This window comes from Gobius niger, assembly GCF_951799975.1.
Source record: "Gobius niger genome assembly, chromosome: 16".
Lineage (NCBI taxonomy): Eukaryota > Metazoa > Chordata > Actinopteri > Gobiiformes > Gobiidae > Gobius > Gobius niger.
In genome coordinates this window covers 23,971,259-23,992,121 of record NC_136867.1, presented here as the reverse complement: position 1 = coordinate 23,992,121, position 20,863 = coordinate 23,971,259, and the positions used below count along the sequence as shown (strand labels likewise).

General features: G+C 39.6%; 1 protein-coding gene across 1 annotated transcript; it reads left to right on the top strand.

Moving 5' to 3' along the window:
- The first annotated feature begins 6,099 nt into the window (after window positions 1-6,099).
- On the top strand, window positions 6,100-20,605 carry crip1 (cysteine-rich protein 1). Its single transcript, XM_079573608.1, has 5 exons — window positions 6,100-6,264; window positions 13,870-13,964; window positions 16,992-17,049; window positions 20,344-20,391; window positions 20,483-20,605. Exons 1-4 carry the CDS (start codon window positions 6,225-6,227, stop codon window positions 20,382-20,384), a joined length of 234 nt encoding a protein of 77 aa, XP_079429734.1. The 5' UTR covers window positions 6,100-6,224; the 3' UTR covers window positions 20,385-20,391; window positions 20,483-20,605.
- The last annotated feature ends 258 nt before the right edge of the window (window positions 20,606-20,863 follow it).

Sequence of the window (20,863 nt, the reverse complement as noted above, 5' to 3'; positions counted from 1 at the left end):
GTTCACCCCACACAACCACTCTCCTGGACGCGGAGTCGATCTGGTTGGAGGAAAATGTGTGTGTCTCCACCCACTTAAATGCGCTAAGTCTGGAGTGGCAAGATCACAAAGTGCTCCTACTGAGGGCAAAATGTCACGCTATCGTCTCCGTTTTGATGCACAAGATCGGGCCCAGAGTCTTTAAACCAATGCCCGTAAGAGATGGACATTCGGCTTTACGTAGTAGTTTTTAGGGCTGGGACAAAATATCGGATTGTATTGCAATACTTTTTGCTACAATATCAAGAATCAAAACTTTATGAAGTATTGCAACACTTATAGAAGCTCCAAGGGAAGAGAAGAAAAGCTGGGAACCACTGGTCTATAATGGACGACTCCTTTACTAACAAACACTCAGAATTAAATTATATTTGAAATACAGCACAGTATATGCAAGAATAACATTGAAATCAACAGGATTCAGCCCAAATTAAAGTTTTCTTGTAAAGAAATGAACGAGATATTTCAAAATCTTTTTTTCTATAATCAGTGAGGCCGCTGGAAAAAGCTGGTTTAATTTACACCACGGTCATGTCTAATCTTCTCTCGATCTTATCACTTCAAGAACATGCCGGTGTTTTCATAACCCTGACTTCTTGTTTATGTTTTCATATTGTCCTGTTGCCGTGGTGATGCACACAGATGACCTCACACAGCGCGTGCAGCGCAGGAGTGTCCCGGGTTCAGAGTCTGATGTGTCTTAATCGTTAAAGTGGGACTTCTCCATAAAGGAGCTTTTGGAAGCGGCTGACGGACGTGTGATTTACTGTTCGCAGTTTCACAATGTCTTCAAACACAGACAGGTTTAAGAGCGTCCAGTGGCCTATTCAGACACGCTCAACGACGTCAGGGAGCTTTATTTAGTGGAAAAATATCAACTGAAAACATACAATGAGCTCTGTTTTATAATCTGTCAATCTACAATATATTTTCAGTGTTTTTTAATCTTTTTATATCAGTCAGACAGTTTTGAGACTTGAGATTTTTCCATCATTGATTTTTCCATCAGTTTCCCTTAACAGTTTATGACTCTCTTCACTGTCTTTGTAATTAGTACAAAATAAATACTCATTGTCTGAAATATTATGTTTCTTGTGATTAGTTCCACTCATACGTTTTGTACATTCAAGACCTTTATGTAACGTGGACAAACAGCGCTCGGTTACTGCGGCTGTAAACATTACACTGTAAAGAGTCTATAGTGTGGACTCAGGGATGGAACAACAAACTGGGATTTATCACCAAGGAAATGACAGTTTGTATTTTATGGGTTTAGTGACACATTTGCAGAACATTTCAGGTCATATGTTTCTAAAGTGTCAGCTCAGTGCTTCTGGTGGGCGTTCACAAAGTGCTTCACATTCCAAATGAGCGCTTAAAGCAGCGCGAAGTAACTCTTGCCCCTACAGGCCATAAGCGCAACTGCAGGTGTCGTAGTAAGTTGCGATTTTTTAACTTATTAATTGTCTTGGAAAGTAAATACTACGCTGACAGAAAAGGTGAAGGGACAGAGGGATATTGTACATCCAATTACACAATGGAAATATTTTTTTTCACTCATACTTGGCTGTAAGTACAGTTTAGAGTGACGCTAGCCCGCAGTTAGCTTTGCCCATTAGCATGTTAGCTTCTTCTTCATGATTTCATTAGTGTGTATTGGTGACTCCAGACCGGTGGCAGTCAAAATGCAAACATGTTTTTCTGGCCAGAGACATCAGGGGGAGATGAAAGACCCTCCAATCATCCCATAAACACTTGTATTACCCCCACAGGGACTACGGAAAGGATTTATTAAGGTAAACACGTTACTTAGTACTGCTTTAATAAGTTTGTAACAGATGAGTAACAAGTGTAGCCTAAACCTCCTCTTAACCGCTTTTATGCTTGAACTTTCTACTTTGAATATACCAGTATTCTCTACTACAGGGTCATTCTGTGCCAAATCACCCAAATTCACAGAATCTTCCCTGGTGACCCTCTCAGATTTGGATTAAGCTTTTTTTTTTTGAGTTCCTCCACATGTGTAATGAACACGTGCAAAGTGATTTGCTCTAACTCACAATAATATTTTTTTTAGACAATTTACAAAACAGTGTTGCAACCACCATTTCTGCTCCCAGGTGCTTTTCGCGTTTGTGACCACCTTTAAAGAGCTGTTGCTCAGCGATGGTATGATGTACAGGGCTGCAATTCGGTATGTGTCATGCGTAGACTGTATATATATGAATGGACAGCTTCTGCTCACTCCTCCCCTTTACCATAATGACCACGAGGGGGAATTCATGGCGGATTTACAGACTCCCCCTCCCCAGCTCTGACGAAGCATGTTCCTAAAAAGGACATAAGGGCGGGATCTTCACTGTAGACTCGGCCCTTGCGTGACGTGTAGCTCGCGCTGCTCCAATGCTAACAGTCCGACCTTCACTAAGTACGAGATTTCAAAAATTCTTCTTACAAAAACGAGCCTGGTTTCTTAAATTGTTTCTAACCCAGCGTTATCACAGGAGGAATATCTAGACTAGTCTAGTGTTGAAAAAATAGAAACCAGGCGTCAAAGTTGTTTTTAACGTGTCTAAACTCCAATGCTTTTCAATGGGGGACTAGCGGCGATATGGAGGTACTACAGCAATGGCGGCCTCTAGTGTCGTGGGCATAAAGCAGAGCAGCCAGCGGCCATTGGTGCCATGTCCACTAAACATAGTTCAGGGAACAATCATCAAAAATGTTTTATTATACAGTTTGGGATTTATAGGCTGCTAAAAATGGCAATTTTTGAATTTCTGATTTTTTTCCCCAAAAATATCAGGGGCTCTAGAAAAGAAGTGTATTGAGTGAGCGTCTTCATATTCTAGATTTGAGTTTATTAGGATATGACCTTTGCTGCAGTAGAAGCAGGATGTCGATCGGGTAAAGGGTCTTTGAATTATAGCTTCACAAAAATGGGTCCAATTCAGAAAAGCTCAAAAATGGCACTCTGGTCTATGCAGCAATTAACCACATAGTCAGATACTGAGGCACTACTGAAGCCAAATCAGTCAGTCTGTAGCCAGGAAAATGTTATCTATCTTCAGTACTTTCCCTTAAAATTAGAAGGTGAGTTGTAGCTTTTCTGTTTGTAGTGTAATAAAAAGTAGATGTTAATTTGGCCGACAGTGAACCAGGGCAGCTGTATCAGAGGTGTCGGTTCATGGATCTAAAATTAGCTCCTCAGAACAATGGGAGCTTTACTCCGGTGTTAATAATTCAGCCGTCAGTCTGAGCAGGAGGACAATGAAAACCACTTTAGAGTCATTACAACCATCACCTGCAGCGAGGGGAGTTCTCACAGTCTCCGAAGTACACAAATATGTAAAGACAAAGTACACAACACACATTAGACTATGATAACTTCTATTGGCTTTATACTACATGATTAGATTTGATGGTATTCTTAGTTTATGAATGTAAAAAATGAAATGTCCTGCGTTTTTATAGCGTAGCCTGCAGTTTAAATGTAATTTTAAACCACAATATGAGTCTTCTCTTTGGTCCTCGTGCCGGGGCCGACGTTGCTGCGATATCTCCCCCTAGTGGCTTGGTCAATGTGACAAAAAAGTGACAAAATGTGACAAAAAACGGACAAAAAAGTTTCAAAAAGCGACAAAAACATGACAAAAAACTGAAAAAAAAACATGACAAAAAACTGAAAAAAACATCACAAAAAAGTGACAAAAATGTGACAAAAAACTGATAAAAAAAACGTGACAAAAGTGACAAAAATGTGACAAATGTGACAAAAAACATGACAAAAAAGTGGCAAAAAAGTGACAAAAATGTGACAAAAAACTGAAAAAAAACATGACAAAAAAGTGACAAAAAAGTGACAAAAAAGTGACAAAAAAGTGACAAAAAAGTGACAAAAGTGACAAAAATGTGACAAAAGTGACAAAAATGTGACAAAAGTGACAAAAATGTGACAAAAAACTGAAAAAAAACATGACAAAAAAGTGACAAAAAAGTGACAAAAAAGTGACAAAAAAGTGACAAAAGTGACAAAAATGTGACAAAAGTGACAAAAATGTGACAAAAAACTGATAAAAAAAAACTGGTAAAAAAGTGACAAAAAAGTGACAAAAATGTGACAAAAATGTGACAAAAAAGTGACAAAAAAGTGACAAAAGTGACAAAAATGTGACAAAAATGTGACAAAAAACATGACAAAAAAGTGACAAAAAAGTGACAAAAATGTGACAAAAAACTGAAAAAAACATGACAAAAAAGTGACAAAAAAGTGACAAAAGTGACAAAAAAGTGACAAAAAAGTGACAAAAGTGACAAAAATGTGACAAAAGTGACAAAAATATGACAAAAGTGACAAAAATGTGACAAAAAACTGAAAAAAACATGACAAAAAAGTGACAAAAAAGTGACAAAAATGTGACAAAAATGTGACAAAAATGTGACAAAAAAGTGACAAAAATATGACAAAAATGTGACAAAAAAGTGACAAAATTGTGACAAAAGTGACAAAAATGTGACAAAAGTGACAAAAGTGACAAAAATGTGACAAAAAACTGGAAAAAAACTGGGGAAAAAATGGTAAAAAAGTGACAAAAAAGTGAAAAAAATGTGACAAAAAAGTGACAAAATTGTGACAAAAATGTGACAAAAATGTGACAAAAAACTGAAAAAAACATGACAAAAAAGGGACAAAAAAGTGACAAAAAAGTGACAAAAAAGTGACAAAAGTGACAAAAATGTGACAAAAGTGACAAAAATGTGACAAAAAAACTGAAAAAAATGGTAAAAAAGTGACAAAAAAGTGAAAAAATTGTGACAAAAAAGTGACAAAAATGTGACAAAAATTTGACAAAAAAGTGATAAAAAACTGGTTAAAAAAAGTGACAAAAAATGTGACAAAAATGTGACAAAAAACTGACAAAAACATGACAAAAATGTGGAAAAAAAGTGACAAAAAAAGTGACAAAAATGTGACAAAAAAGTGACAAAAATGTGACAAAAGTGACAAAAATGTGACAAAAGTGATACAAAATTACAGATATGTGACAAAAAAGGTCTTAGCTTTCAAATGAGGCATCACGATCGGCGTTTAGATTTGGTTAAGGCGAAAATGGAGAAAATGCACTTGGTTTAAGGCGGGATTAAAGGAATAGGCCACCGTTTTTATATACTAAGATATGTTCTTACCTCACTTTAGACGTGTTAATATATCCCCGTCTGGTCTTTGTCCGTGCGCTCTGCCAGGCAAACGGAGCACATACGCAGCCTCTCCCACATGTCACATAGCTCCGAAAAAGCTCACGATAGAAGCTACCAAGCTCTTCCACGTGTTCCCTATTTAAATAAAGTTACGTGAAGTGTTTTCATGCGAAGTATATTTACACAGAAATGTAACATGTCGATTTTATAAGCAAATAAAAAGGGGGACTATATTGTGAGGCGTAATGATACGAGGAGCACAGCGTCCGCGTAGTAACTCCTAAAGACTTCCCCCGCTCACTTCCGTCATAACCTTTAGGAGTTACTGCGCGGACGTTTTACTCCTCGTATCATTACGCCTCACAATATAGTACCTCTTTTTATCTGCTTATAAAATCGACATGCTACATTTCTGTGTAAATATACTTCGCATGAAAACACTTCACGTAACTTTATTTAAATAGGGAACACGTGGAAGAGCTTGGTAGCTTCTATCGTGAGCTTTTTTGGAGCTATGTGACATGTGGGAGAGGCTGCGTATGTGCTCCGTTTGCCTGGGAGAGCGCACGGACAAAGACCAGACGGGGATATATTAACACGTCTAAAGTGAGGTAAGAACATATCTTAGTATGTAAAAACGGTGGCCTATTCCTTTAAGAGGTTAAAAAGAAGACGCTTTACAGGTCAATACAAGGAAACCAAATGAAACCACTTGAGCAGGAAGGATGTGACTAAATGCAAGAAATCTACACATCATTTCTAAACCGCAGTTCTCTTAAACCACACCCGGCCCGCTCCTCTCCCCCCCTCTCTCCCTCCCTCTCTCTCTCTCTCTCTCTCTTCCCTCCCTCTCTCCCTGTCGTATAAAACCTCTCCTCACATCTCCAGACCAGGCGTGTCTCTCTCGAAGCGCAGGTGGCTCGCACGGATACTCGCTCACTCTTTCTTACCTACGGAGGAACAATCGCACCTGACCCTGCGCCAAAATGCCCAAGTGCCCAAAATGCGAGAAGGAGGTTTACTTCGGTAGGTGCACGAGCCTGTACTTTCACATGATATTGTCACTAACTCTGTGCTGCACGTTTTATTTCGACACTTCCTGACTTGAGCGAACAGGAAACTCTGCAGAACAGCGCGTGTTTGTTGGATCGATTTACGTGATGCATTATTGAGCGGTTTGGCAATGATGTTATTAAAAACAAGCTGAACCTGTTCAAAGCAATTAAAGCTACAGTTTGATGTTTGCACATTGTGGAAAGTCTACGCACTTTCAGGAAACATTTTGCTATGTTAATAATTTTAAAGAGGTTTTGATGGTGTTTGTGGGCTGTGTTTCAAAACGTGTGTAGCTTTTTCCTCCTGTGGGGGAGAGTTTAGAGTTGAGCCACTTTTTGCTTTGACGGTTATTGTGTAAAAACAGTGTAATATAAAGACAACAAAATCGTCTGGAATAGATGGTTTTAAAGATGTCCGTTGATTTAAAGGTGAAATTGATACCAAATATCATAAAATCTTTTTTACGTTTTAATGTTTTCCATTTGAAATTTTATGCAAACACAAAAAAGAGATTAAGATATAGATTTTTCAACCTATGCAGATTTTGCATTTTGTCTCTAAAAAGCCCACAAATATTGTTGTGTAATACATTTTAATGTCCTTGTCTCGACTAAACCTAGAACCAGAGGCGGATCTAGAGAAAAGGTCACGGGGTGGCAACACCTTTTACAATGTCGAATGTTTATAGCGAAGGTACGCAAGTTCACAAGGCAATTTTTCCGTTTAGATGCTGCTGAGCCTCCCAAAAATTATACACAAATAGTAGCTTTGTCCGTAATGTAAGTAGGAGGTTTTAACTAAGTAAAATGTTAAATTTTGTAAAAACAAAACAAAACAAAAAACAAACCTAGAATTTAAAAAAAACATTATTTAGCTATAAACTTGTTATAATTCTGTGTCCTGTCAAAAAGTACTACAGTAGATGACCACATGACGATGGAGTGGCAGCTGGGGTGGCAAGACCTTTATTTGGGGTGGCAGCTTCCACTCTGTGCCACCCCTCTAGATCCACCCCTGCCCAGAACCACCAAAAATCTGATGCAAAAAGTATAGAATTGTAAATAATCATAGTTTCTTATGGACCAGAGGCCAAGTCAAATGAATTGCCCCATTTTCTCTTCTATGATAAAACCAAGATAGTTGTGTTTTACTTTAGATCAAATCTGTGTAAACTATTAATCTGATTAACCAGGCCAGACATTAACTTTGAGAAATGCTTTTGTCGTACAAAGTGAGGTTATTTTACGGACATTTTTTTTTCTTTTTTTTATTCTCTGGCAAGTTCATGAAGATCTAAAAAAAAATATTGGATGGTTCAACTTAACCCACTCATCCCTATTTGGCAACAGGGCTGGGGAAAAAAATGTTTTCCTCATATTGATCAATCCCAATTCAAAAAATAAATAAATAAAAAGATGTAAACCTTCGACTCTTCCATCCAAATTACAAAACTAAGCTTTGTTACTTTCACAGAATTTCCTGTAAACCTGATGCTTATAAAGTTCAGATGAATTTCCTAAGGAGCAGCATTTGGACTGTGTAGTAGTGTAGTAATAATCGTCATATACAATTTATTCATAGAAAAAAGGGAATAAATACTAAACTACACACTTACAAATACGACACTGTTGCAGAAATGCGTTGTCAGCACATTCATGGATGGAGAAAAGAAAGAAAATAGCACTTTTCTTTTTGCATTTCCTGCCTTGTTATGCAGTAGTGAGTTGTTGTACCTGCTGCATGGTTGGTTAATGATATTTTGAAATCTGCATCGTTATTGTTTCATTTACTTTGTGCATAACTTGATCTCCGCCGAGGCAGTGCAGCTCCGCCCTTGAGTGGTTCAGCAGAATTGTCCTGAAATTTATTACGGTCTTAATGCTTTCTCAATGTGGTTAGGTCTGAATAATGGCCCTCAGTGTGAAGGATGCAGCCGGCGGTTCGGCCTCTCGGGGGCTGGAAGTGGCGAAAGGAAAAGGGCGAGCATTGTTCCATATTTTCCCGTTCGATTCCTGATGTATTGTCCACATTGTGTCGGGATGAGAGGCGGGACGATAAATCTCATCCAGAAACCTCAAACCAGTGTCTCCGTTTGCCAGATCTCTGCTCGGTCCATCAGATCCATAGACCGTACGTTTTGTTTTGTCAAAACATGGGAAGAGTAGGGCAGCTCATTATTATAGAAAAGAGTAAAAAGACCTCAGCAAATACTTTCAATACAATACATTACATCAAATTTACACATGTGTACCGTTAAAAAAGTTTAAGTACTACTGTGTTGATGGGAAAATATTTATATTTTAAAGTTTTGATGCTGTTGGTCCAGGAAACGCAGACTAAAGCATAACTTTTTGCCCTTAGACGCCCGTGGCCAATTGCAACCTTTTTCCTCCAACCAGACTCCGCGAGAGGGGGCGGTGGGGGAGTGGGGGATGAACATGTGCTTTTGTTTGGGTCACGTTGACGCAATTACAGCCGAGCGAGTGCCGACCCGCGCCACAGTGGGACCCGTAATGCTAAAGCGTGATGTTAAAGCAGTACTTAGTAACTTGTTTACCTCAATAAATCCTTTCCGTAGTCCCTCTGGGGACAATACAAGTGTTTATGGGATGATTGGGGGGGGGGGGGGGGGGGTATTTACAGCCAAGTTTGAGTGAAAAAAATGATCTCCATTGTGTAATTGGATGAACAATATCCTTCTCTCTTTGTCTTATCTGTCAGTGTAGTATTTACTCTCACGGACAATTAATGAATTAAAAAACAACACCTGCAGTTGCGCTTATGGCCTTTAGAGACATGAGTTAGTTAGTACTGCTTTAACGGGGAAATACTACTTGTAATCAAGCATGCCTCAGTCAACCTCTTTAAAAAAAAAAAAAAAAAAATATATATATATATATATATATATATATATATATATATATATATATATATATATATATATATATATATATATATATCTCTTAAATTGCATTATGCAACTTTTTATGTGGAAAAAAAAGCTGATATTTGTGCATATCTGACCTTGTATTTGAGCAGTGGCTGTATGACGCGTTTACTTTCCCTCACAATGATTTCTATAACACTCCAGGATCAACTGTTTGGAAGGTTATAACTGCTGACGGACCCTCTCACCAGAAAACCTCCAAAACAATTGATCCTGGAGCGTTGTAGAGACCACCGTGATTGAAAGTAAAGGCACCATGCTGACCATTCATACAACTGCTGGGTCAAATACACACAAATATCAACTTTTTTATTTGCATAAAAAGTTCCATAATGCACCTTTAAGCAACTGGAACATGTAGGGGGAGGAAAAAAACTTATTTTTTACATTTTTAAACTCTGTATAGTCCCTTTAATGTTGCAATAATTATATTTTTTTGTTGATGTTTTGTCCAGCTCTGTTTTAGGCCAAACAAGTTCACCAAACCTCATAATGGGCTGCTTGAATATTAAAACCCACACATACTATTGGTAAAAGCATCATAGTATGAAGCATTGATATTGATTAGAAAACAGGTGGATCCTTTTAACAATCCACGCTTCTCACTGAAAGGTAGACGAGTTTGATTTCCAGACGCAAAGGCCCTGAACACTTGAAGAAGCAGCTTAATTGTCGGTGCATTTTGGCGGCGCTCGGCTGCTGCCGACGGGTCGTCCCGCCACTGAGACTTTGAAGTTTGTACTTCACCTACAGTAGCAGATCAAAAATGCTTACATCGGGGCCTTTCCTGTAATTATCATCAGCTTCTCCCTTTACCCACTGTCTGTTACACATTTTCCATCATTTCACGGTCTGCCCATTCGCTAAAAAAAACAGGGTCTTGGTCCGGGTCCAAAGGAAAACCAGACGTGATCCGCGCCCGGTGCCGGAGGGGTGTACAGTAGTCTCCAAAACCACACATTTAACATGAGGCAGAGCTCGTACATTATCCTACTATGGACCACGTCTTATGGAGCTCTCTGTTCATTGGGACCATATGGATGGAGTGGATGAACCCTTTCTTTGGAGTTAGGGGATCCCAGTCCTCGCCCAAACTATCCCAAAGAGAGAAAATATGCCTGGATGCTTCAAGAACGGTGATCCAATCAATTCAGTGACACACGACTATACTTTTTAAGGTTTATCGCTCTGACTATCCCAGCGAGGCGCCAAGCTCTGCCTGACGGTTGACTCCAGCAGGCCGCCTCGTTTACCTATGTAATGATGGACTCACGGGCGAGGGCTTAAGGCGGGATTAGCCCCAAGGCAGGATACTATGCACTGCAGACGTTGCCATCTCCTATAGGCGTCACCTTCTGCAAACTCATGCAAATAAAGCCACTATACCCTTATAGGGATGTATAACTGATGGGACTCCTACGACCCACCACGTGCTACAACTACTTCCAGCTCTTCTCTACATAATTAAATAAAAATACCAGTAGCAGCGAGTCTTGAGTGTTTTCCCACAGCTCTGCTCACGTCTATTGAGGAAATGATTGTTTATTTATTCCCTGGATGTTTTTTTCTCTGAAGCGCAGCCATTAGCTCTGAGTGGTCTCTCCTGATCCCTCTGTGTTGCTCTGGTCCGGTCTGAGGAGCCTCAGGGCAAGACTCTAAACTATTTGTAAACAGAAGCTGATTCTGAGGTGATGGAAGGAATGGGAACTTTTTCATTTGTCGAGAAACGGAGGAGGATTGATGGATATTCGCGCTGCTAAAAATATACATGTGCTGTAGTATGATAATAATATTTGTTTGCTCCGGAAAGTCTCAAGAGTTTTTGTGTCATTTGTGGCAGCAGATCTGCACCTATGACTGAGGGTTGTCAGATCTACGATATTGCTGCAGAATTTACGGTGTGTTTTTTAGCTTTTCCATGAGGAACAAGCCGTCCGCGGGTTTTGGCTGTGCTGTGGCCACGTAAAATGGCTAAAATAGTACTTTATACTTCATAATAACTACACCTCATGTCGCCTTAGAGAGACTAAAGAGCGAGTCAGTCGTTTTATGCTCACTACTGCCACCTCAGGTCTTACATGTAACTGCAGTCTCTATATTAAGCTCGTGCGTGACTTTTTGGAGTAGGGGAAAGCTGCAGACCCGAAGCCGAGACAGATCTACCGTGAAGCGAATCCACCGTGATAGTGCGCCCTCTGCTGGATAAGGCGGATCTAGAGGATGTTGATCTACTTCATGCACGTGATGAAGAAATTTGTGAAAGTGTAATTAGATGCTTCTGTTGATTGACAAAGACAACATAACTTCGAACAGCAGACAAATTGGTTGTTATTTTTGTTCCTGAACGATCCTAACGTCACCTAACCCTAATCTTAACCTACCCCTAGTTCTAACGATTTTAAACTAAACCTAACAATAATTGTAAAACATAAATTATTAAAGGGGGGGTATTATGCAAAATCGACTTTTTCAAGCTTTACATCATGTTATTATGTCATTCCCTCATTAAAAACATGCCTGAAGTGTTGCCTTGGCACAAACTCTGATGGCGGCCATTTTAGGGATAGGTTTGCCTGAGTCCTCCTAGGAACGCCCCCACCTCCTGGAGACGCCTCCGAGCTTTCGTCACCAGCCGAGTAACCAACCACTGCTCCTCAGCAGAACCCCCTCCCCACTGATGCCACAGACAGCGTGTGGAGGGGGCGTGTCGGAAAGAGGTCAGAGGTTCTTAAAGAGAGAGGCCTATTTCAAGACATTCACTACAGCCATTTTGAGAGAGCAATTTTATACAAGGCAGTTATTCTAATTTACTGCATTTACAGACCAACAGAAGGTTTCGTCATCATTGTAGTGTGATATAGACTGGTGCTATGTGATTGAAAAAAGCATAATACCCCCTGTTTAACATCACTGCGGCTCCGCCTCACCGTTATGGTCTGCAGCAAACTATTATTGACTTTTGTGGTGAATAGGTCTGATAAAAATACTTAGTTTTAACATTTTTAAACTCCGTATAGTTCCTTTAGTACAGTGTTTTTCAACCACTGTGCCGTGGCACACTAGTGTGCCGTGAGATATTGTCTGGTGTGCCTTGGGAAATTATCCAATCTCACCTAGTTGTTTTTTTTTCTTTAAACAAATGCATTATTATCCACGAATAATGTACCGTTTTCGAATGTCTATGCTGTCTGGTGATCGGCAGAGTAACCATATTAATCTCTTCCATATCAGTTAATTTCTTTGAGACAAGAGAAAGTTTAACTTCTCCTCACTCCTTTTTGGACATGTGCATTTGTATTTGGCTTGTATTTGGCTGACATGTTTGCTTTTGTCTTTTTGATTTGTAATAGCCTTTATGTTTAAAATTTTGTACAGGTGTGTTGTGTTGCTCACATGTTCAAAATAAAATAACGAACGAACGAGAATTAGTGATGTATTGAGGCATTGTGTCAAGTGAGACTATGCGGTGTTCCTAGCCAAGACACTTTGATGAGAACATTTTCTGCTGGTGGTGCCTCGTGATTATTTCAATGAAAAAAATGTGCCTTGGCTCAACAAAGGTTGAAAAACACTGCTTTAGTATACTATGCATGAACACTTAATTAAACATGAACAATTCCTCAGTTAAGTGTGACTAAAAGTGTGACTCATAATGAATAGTTCTTCATGTACTTTGCTTATTCAGTGTTAAGTAGTTATTAAGTGTTAGTCACACTTAACTAATGAATTGTTCATGATGATTTAAGTGTTAACTCATAATTTATTAAGGCTAAATAAGGTGTAGTTATTATGTAGGGTTTTATATTCGGGCCAGGTCGCAGAGATACGCAGAGCAGAGAAAAATTTTAATCCAGGGCAACCAGAGCTGCATTTCTGCGAGGAGACAGAAAAGGTCAGCTTAAAACTAGACTCAAACTAAATCAAAAGTAGATACTGGAGACTAAAACTCTGACTTAAATCTGTTTTGTTGTTGGCCAAAGCAATGGGCCTTTTTATTGGTCACAAAGTCCATCTCGTGAAGTGGAGCTTGAGTTTGTTCAAGGGAGAGTCCATTCAAAACTATGAGCTCAGTCTCATTCAAATGCTATATGTAAACCACATCCCCTTTCCATAGAAAATATCATAAACTTTGTTTGATTTATGACAAATGCAAATCTCAGACTCAGAGGTATTTACATGGAAACTCCTCTGAGCCAAGAAGTGGACAAGCACGCTATTTTACTTTACAAAAAATAAAGATTGGATGGTTCTCTGTCTATTTATATTGTAAATGTGCATATCTTCTTTATAGCAATATCAATATTATCTTGTGTATGATATATTGTCCACCTCTAACCTCTAGTATCATGACCTTTGCAGAGGTGTTCTATGATAAAGTGCCCGAGTAGTATAAGTAGCAATAACAGTACAAACTCTGACTGTGAACTCTGCTCCCCGGGTCTCTCCTGAGTTTACGACGGGCGTTTCTGAGGCCAGACTGGAAGATAGAGACATTTTATCAGTGTTTTCTTCCGATCCACGCCCTATGTGTCCTCTGTCCCATCCCATCTAATCGCATCGACCCCTGTGACCGGGCAGAACCTACAGACCCATGATGTAATGCTTTAATGTCTTGTTTTCTGTTGCAGCGGAGAAAGTGACGTCTCTGGGGAAGGACTGGCACAGGCCTTGTCTAAAGTGTGAGAAATGTGGGAAGACCCTGGTGTCTGGCTCACACGCAGAGGTGAGAGTGCGCACAAGATACTACAGGACTGGGACATACAATGTTAATATTCCTACATTACTTCACAAGGGCCAGTACTATACACAGCGATTAATCATTTTCTGGTGAACACAGACTGAAATAGACCGAAACTTACATGAAAATGTTGTTTTTTTGATGATAAACAACTTTGTTTTTAAAGTTAGGGTATGCAGTGTTTTGTACATTGCAAATTTCATTAATATTTGTCAGTGTCTCAACCAATAGAGAGCAGAATTAGCACCAAGAGCCTCCGACAAACATTCACTTTAAGTTCCATCAAAAAAGCACAAGTGGTGTCAGAACAAAACGTTTGGGAAAAATCTAATTTTCATAAACCAACGCATTAAAAAGCTACTTCCGGGTCCAAAATGTTGACAGTTCCATAGATAAACACAGCAAAAAGCCCAACTTTATCTGAAACTTCGGCTGAAATAACAACAGATAAAAGGCCAACAATATAACTCACCATTTCTCCAGGTAAAATATTAATTTATAATTAAGGCCAGAAAAGCATTACTAATGAAAGTCCAGAGTAAATGTAGCATTTCTTTGTGATTTTAAAGAGCTTTGTAGCTCCGCTGGACCCGGATGTAGAGCGATGACATCATCACTTAACAAACCTATTAATCGTAAAAAATAATTGTCCTAATAACCATCCTAATCATAAGCAATTGCAATACCTTTACCCAGAATTAAAATAAAAAGAAAGCACAGAAGTGGACTTTCCAAGTTAAAACTAAATGCATACTAGTTTGGCACATAGACTGTAGAAAAGCAATGGACTAAGTGAGTGAGGCTTCCCTCAGGGCTAACTGAAGCTCCTTCATGCTAGCAATTTGGCTGCGTTTTTGGAGCCAGCTCCTATATTAAGAATAACGGCAAAAACAAAAATTAAAGCCAGCAAAAGGAATAAAAAAATAGGGCGAGGTTACGCATTATATGACATAAAGATGAACAAAAAAGTGTCTTTGCAGCTCGTAACGTTTGTAGCCGGCCTCCATTTCCTCCAGAGTTCAGGATCGTGACGTCATATTGCTAAGAATCACTAAGCCTTTCACATAAGGGAAATCGGTCATATGAAAACATTGGGACTGTGTGCTCTATGGAAATTGTTTGCTAGTACCCACAAACATGGTGGATTCCCATGGGAACAGTGAATTTACGTTCTGTCGGCAAGGAAAGATGATTACTTAGCATCTTTCACAAACAGAAGTTACAAAGGGCTTCACATGATAACAATAAACACAAATGAATCAGCCCAAGTGCAGAACAGTCACAAACACGATGGTCATAAAACATCCCTTTTTTACTGTAGTTAAAACACCTGAAGAAACAAGTGGGTTTTTAGTTTGCTCCTAAAAGCATCAGCAAAGTTCAGGCTTCAGCAGCGACGCCATGTCCATGTTTTTCACAGTCTATGACCTGGCACTGGGTGAAAGAAGCATTACAGTGGTTTTATTTAGTCTGAAAATCCACTTTAGTAATATATTAAATGTGTGTTTCAGCAGACCAAGTGCATAAATGTGGAGCCTAACCTCTATTGTTCTCCAATATTGACTATAGAAGCAGTGGAGCTCCACCGCCTCATTAGCATGCGTGATGTCATCAAAGCATCCTTTCATACAATACACAGAACAAGGCTGAACAATATATTGTCCCAGCCCTACGAATTATGTGTAGATACAGTATATGAAACAAATATTAGCTCAGAAAGGGAATGAAAAACTGGTAACACTTTACATTACGGGCCGGTAAGTCCTTGGTACTTAACAGTGGTAATTCTAGATACTTATGGTGGTACTTACAGTGGTAAATACTAGTAATAATGGTGGTTCTTTTAGGTACTTACGGAGGTGCTTATGGTGGTACTTACAGTGGTAATTCTAGGTACTTAAAGGATACTATAGTGAGAATTACAAGGTATGTACTTCTAGAAACAGTGGTAACTCTTAGTAATGAAGGTTGTACTTCTTGTTTTCCCTAATGCTGTTTTATATTGTTATATAGTCACACAATCCTAGAAATCACTTCTGTTTGTAGAAGCACCACATTTACTACCTATGAATTGCTGCTGTAGCATCCTTGAACTACCAATAAGTACCATAGTAAATAGAAGTACAACCTTCATTACTAAGAGTTACCCCTGTATCTCTTAGTAATGAGAGATACAGTGGTAACTCTGTGACTCCCTAACCCTAACCCCAATTACTAATAATTACCACCTTTAGTACCACAATAAGTACCACTGTAATTACTAGTAATTACCACTGTAAGTACCACGGACTTACCGGCCCGTAGGCAAGGCAAGTTTATTTGTAGAGCACAATTCATACACAAGGCAATTCAAAGTGCTTCACAGTTGCATAAATATAAGAAAACAAATACAATCAATAAAAACATCAACATAGAATTAATCAATTACAGTAAGAGGCAAGAGTGTAGATAAAATACCTTCAGTTATATGCATTTTTAAGTCTTGTTTAGATTCGCTCTGTCTTGAGCACTATTTTTAAGTCTTGTTTGGACTCGCTCTGTCTTGAGCACTATTTTGCTCTGTCTTGAGCACTATTTTTAAGTCTGGTTTTGACTCGCTCTGTCTTGATCACTATTTTTCTTGCTCGTTCACACAAAGTTACCTAACCTCTGTTTTTGTCGCTCCTTCTCCTCTGGACATCAACATAAAATTAATCAATTACAGTAAAAGGCAGGAGTGTAGATAAAATACATTCAGTCATATGCTCGGGCAAACAGAACTGTTTTCAGCCTGGATTTGAACATTGTCAGAGTTGAGGCCTGTCTCACATCCTCATGAAGACTGTTCCAGATTTTAGCTGCATGAAACTGAAACGCAGCCTCACCGTGTTTATTATTGACTCTGGGAACCACCAGGAGACCCCTCCCTGAAGTTCTCAGGGCCCGAGATGGTTCATACGGCTGTAACATGTCAGAGATGTAAAGTGTTACCGAAAAGCTCATAAAGTATTGTCTCTCTTGTCTCTTTTTCAGCATGAAGGCAAACCGTACTGTCACAAGCCCTGCTACGCTGCACTGTACGGGCCTGGAGGTAAAAAACCCAGTCACATCTGTCCCACTCTGGTCCAGAAAGTAGAAATCTCATTCATTTTAGAGTTTTTAAAGAACAACAGAAGTTACAGAAACACTTGGACCATAACACAACCAATTTTAGTCGGACTGTTTCGCTCCATTACCTGATTTCTATGTGTTTTCTGTTATTTAACTCTAGCATATTTCATCTTGAGGGTATTCCCTGTTATTGTAGATCAGGGGAAATCACATTTGCACATTCGTAATCATTCGGTTTATGACCAGGCTGTAACTTTCATTGATTACAAACACAAGGGCAGATACTACAGCAATATACTCATTTAGGTCAAGGATAAGGCGAGGTCAGTGGAAACTTTGGTGTAGCAAAAAATCCACAATGAAAGTATAGTTAAAGTTTAAAGAATGCGAATTAAAGGGCTATTTACAAATACCAGCAAGCAAAGGTTGGAACATATAAACCAAAGAGACAATATGTATTTGTGTAGAAATGGGAAATGACTCACAGTTTAGTGCTGTTGACCAGGAGACAGAGGGAAGAGTAAAGACAAGAGTGTGGCTGTATGAGTGGTCAGCATGGCGCCTTTACTTTCCATCACGGTGGTTTCTAAGACGCTCCAGGATCATTTGTTTGGAAGGTTTTCACTGCTCACAGAGCCTCTCACCTGAAAACCTACAATACATTTGATCCTGGAGCGTTGTGGAGACCACTGTGATGGAAAGTAAAGGCGACATGCTGACCATTCATACAGCCACTGGGTCACTACAAGGTCAAACACGCAAAAAAATCAACTTTTTTCTCACATAAAAAGAAAAAGAAGAAGAAGAGAAGGGGAGAAAAGAAGGAGAAGTAGGAGAAGAAGAGGAGGGGAAGAAAAGAAGGGGTGAAGAAGTAGGAGAAGAAGGTGAAGGAGGAGAAGAGAAGGAGAAAAAGAAGAGAAGTAGAAGAAGAAGAGAAGGAGAAGAAGAAGAAGAAGAGAACGGGAATAAGAGGAGGGGAAGAAAAGAAGGAGGAGAAGAAGTAGAGAAGGAGGGGAAGAAAAGAAGGGGCTAAGAAGTAGGAGAAGAAGGCAAAGGAGGAGAAGAGAAGGAGAAAAAGAGGAGAAGAAGAAGAGAAGTAGAAGAAGAGAAGTAGAAGAAGAAGAGAAGGAGGAGAAGAAGAAGAAGAAGAGGAGGGGAAGAAAAGAAGGAGGAGAAGAAGTAGAGGAGGAGAAGAAAATAAGGGGCGAAGAAGTAGGAGAAGAAGGCAAAGGAGGAGAAGAAGAGAAGGAGAAAAAGAAGAGAAGAAGAAAAGGAGAAGTAGAAGAAGAAGAGAAGGGGAAGAAGAGAAGGAGAAAAAGAAGAGAAGTAAAAGAAGAAGAGAAGGAGGAGAGAAGGAGGAGAAGAAGAGAAAGAGTTACATAACGCACCTTTAAAGTTAATTCAAATTACATTTCATTGCGATTATCCAATCAGAAAATTAGCCCCACATTTAGTGTTGCTAGATGCTTTGGAGAAAACCAGTCTGGATGTTCAGTTCAGCTTAACCAAATCTAAAAGCTTCTTGACTGGAGTTTACAGCCTATAAGCCAGAGTAACCCCTCATTTGAAAGCTAAGACCTGAGCTCTCGTTCTTGTATTCATTGCATTGTGGTCACGTTTTTGTGGGTTCATTACAATTCCATTACTTTAAAAAAATGATGTGCAGCCAAAACACTACAAAAATGAGTCAAACTTGATGACAAAAACAAGGAAGAAGCTTAGATGAGTTTTTTAGGCCTTAGCTTTCAAATGAGGCGTTACACTGGCCTATAGGCTGTAAGGTCAGAAAGAGAACATTAACATGAAGGGACTCTCTTTCTTCCACAATCCCAGCACTTGTCCACATCAAGTGTCTTTAGAGGTTCTTGGCTTTCAACTTGCAAATCCAAAGGCAGTCTCTGGACAAAGAAAAAGTATGCATTTTAATTGTTTTTTTCAGGCTGTGGCCGCGGTGGAACTGAAAGCTACAAATATTAGCAGGTATCAGGTATTGAGTGTGGTGACCGGTGGCAGCGGTGCGTACGCGAGCAAACAGGAAGTGGAGTTAACCAATAGGCAAAGGGCGGGTCTGCCTTTGATGTGGTGTTGTTAGCGGGTTTGCATTAACACAATGAGTGCCAACAATCCGGACCATTTTTCATGATATTTGTAGAACTACAGCGTATTCTATGTTATAGCTCTGGACTCGTGCTGTGGCTCGTTTGAAAGGTGAGACTCTGAGCTCTCCGTAGGTGGAAACAGTTTGATTATACGTGCTTCGGTTCCTGAGAAATCCTAAGCTAAACAGAGGAAATGGAGTTATTGCATGTTTTATGCAATGCTCTCCTTTCTGATTAACTCCTCTTTCATCCTCTCTCCAACTTTCTCCTCTTTCCTCCTCTCTCCAACTCTCCTCCTCTCTCCTCCTCTCTCCTCCTCTTTCTTCCTCTCTCCTCCTCTTTCTTCCTCTTTCCTCCTCTCTCTGACTCTCTCCTCCTCTCTCCTCCTCTTTCTTCCTCTTTACTCCTCTCTCCTCCCCTCTCCTCCTCTCTCCGACTCTCCTCCTCTCTCCTCCTCTTTCCTCCTCTCTCCTCCTCTCTCCTCCTCTTTCTTCCTCTTTACTCCTCTCTCTGACTCTCTCCTCCTCTCTTCAACTCTCTCCCCCTCTCTCCTCCCCTCTCCCCCTCTCTCCTCCCCTCTCCTCCTCTCTCCGACTCTCCTCCTCTTTCCTCCTCTCTCCTCCTCTCTCTGACTCTCTCCTCCTCTTTCTTCCTCTTTACTCCTCTTTACTCCTCTCTCCGACTCTCCTCCTCTTTCCTCCTCTTTCCTCCTCTCTTCACAGGCACTAACGTTATGGGAAGAGGCAGCTGTTCGCTGCGCAACACCACGCCCCCTCAGACTAAAAAAAAAAGAAAACGTAACATATATGAAATGTCCAGATCGTGACTCTTCACAAGTTTTTGATCGTCATTTATTTCACTTCTGCTCATCACAGAGCTCCCAAAACCACACATGAGGTGTATTAGAGTGTCTGGTTTCGTAATTAAAACAAGTGTTTTCCCGTTTTTGGCACTCAATGTGTTAATATAGGGGTATCATGCTGGTCTCACATGGTTCACTTCCTGACTCTTGCATTTGCCTGTATATTTACATTTGACGTCACAAACAAGCGCTGACGTCATAGCCAAATCTCATAATGGCTTCTCTTCTCTGTCTGCTTCAGTGGTGGAGGTGAAGAGGTTAGCGTGAGAGGTTATATGTTCCTTAATTTGAACATTTTCATTGTCTCTTTCAGGGTTTGGCCGCGGTGGAGCTGAAAGCCACAAATATAATTAGCAACCAGGTACTTCCCGACTCCTTTATTTGCCTGTATAATATCATATCAAACATGACGTCATAACCAAATCTAACACATGGCTTCTCTCCTGCTTCAGGTCGCGCTCCTGTGTCATAAACTACAAAGAAATCTGGACAAAAGTCAATGGAAGTTGTTTTAATACCATTTTAATGCCTTATGTTCACGTGGACTGTATCAATAAACACGTTTTTAATTATGAGCTGTGGTTTTATTAAAGACTTTGTTCATGACGATACAGAGAAAAGTCTCAATGTGCTTTAGAAAGATGTTTAAAGATTTGTTTTATATTGCGCTTCAATGTACAAAAAAAGGTCACACGTTCTATTATTTTGATGCCTTTAGCTTTGATTACAAGATGATTTAAAGTATTCATAGATGACTTTACTGCATATTTACCTTTTCTTTATAATACACAATACACACATTTTTTTAAAAATCTTTCCACATTTAACAATTT

Excerpts from the sequence above, each read along its gene's own strand:
- crip1 (XM_079573608.1), top strand. The coding sequence starts at position 6,225 with ATGCCCAAGTGCCCAAAATGCGAGAAGGAGGTTTACTTCG. Across the intron at positions 6,265-13,869 it reads CGAGAAGGAGGTTTACTTCG|CGGAGAAAGTGACGTCTCTG; the intron begins GTAGGTGCACGA and ends TTTCTGTTGCAG. Across the intron at positions 17,050-20,343 it reads TGCACTGTACGGGCCTGGAG|GGTTTGGCCGCGGTGGAGCT; the intron begins GTAAAAAACCCA and ends TGTCTCTTTCAG.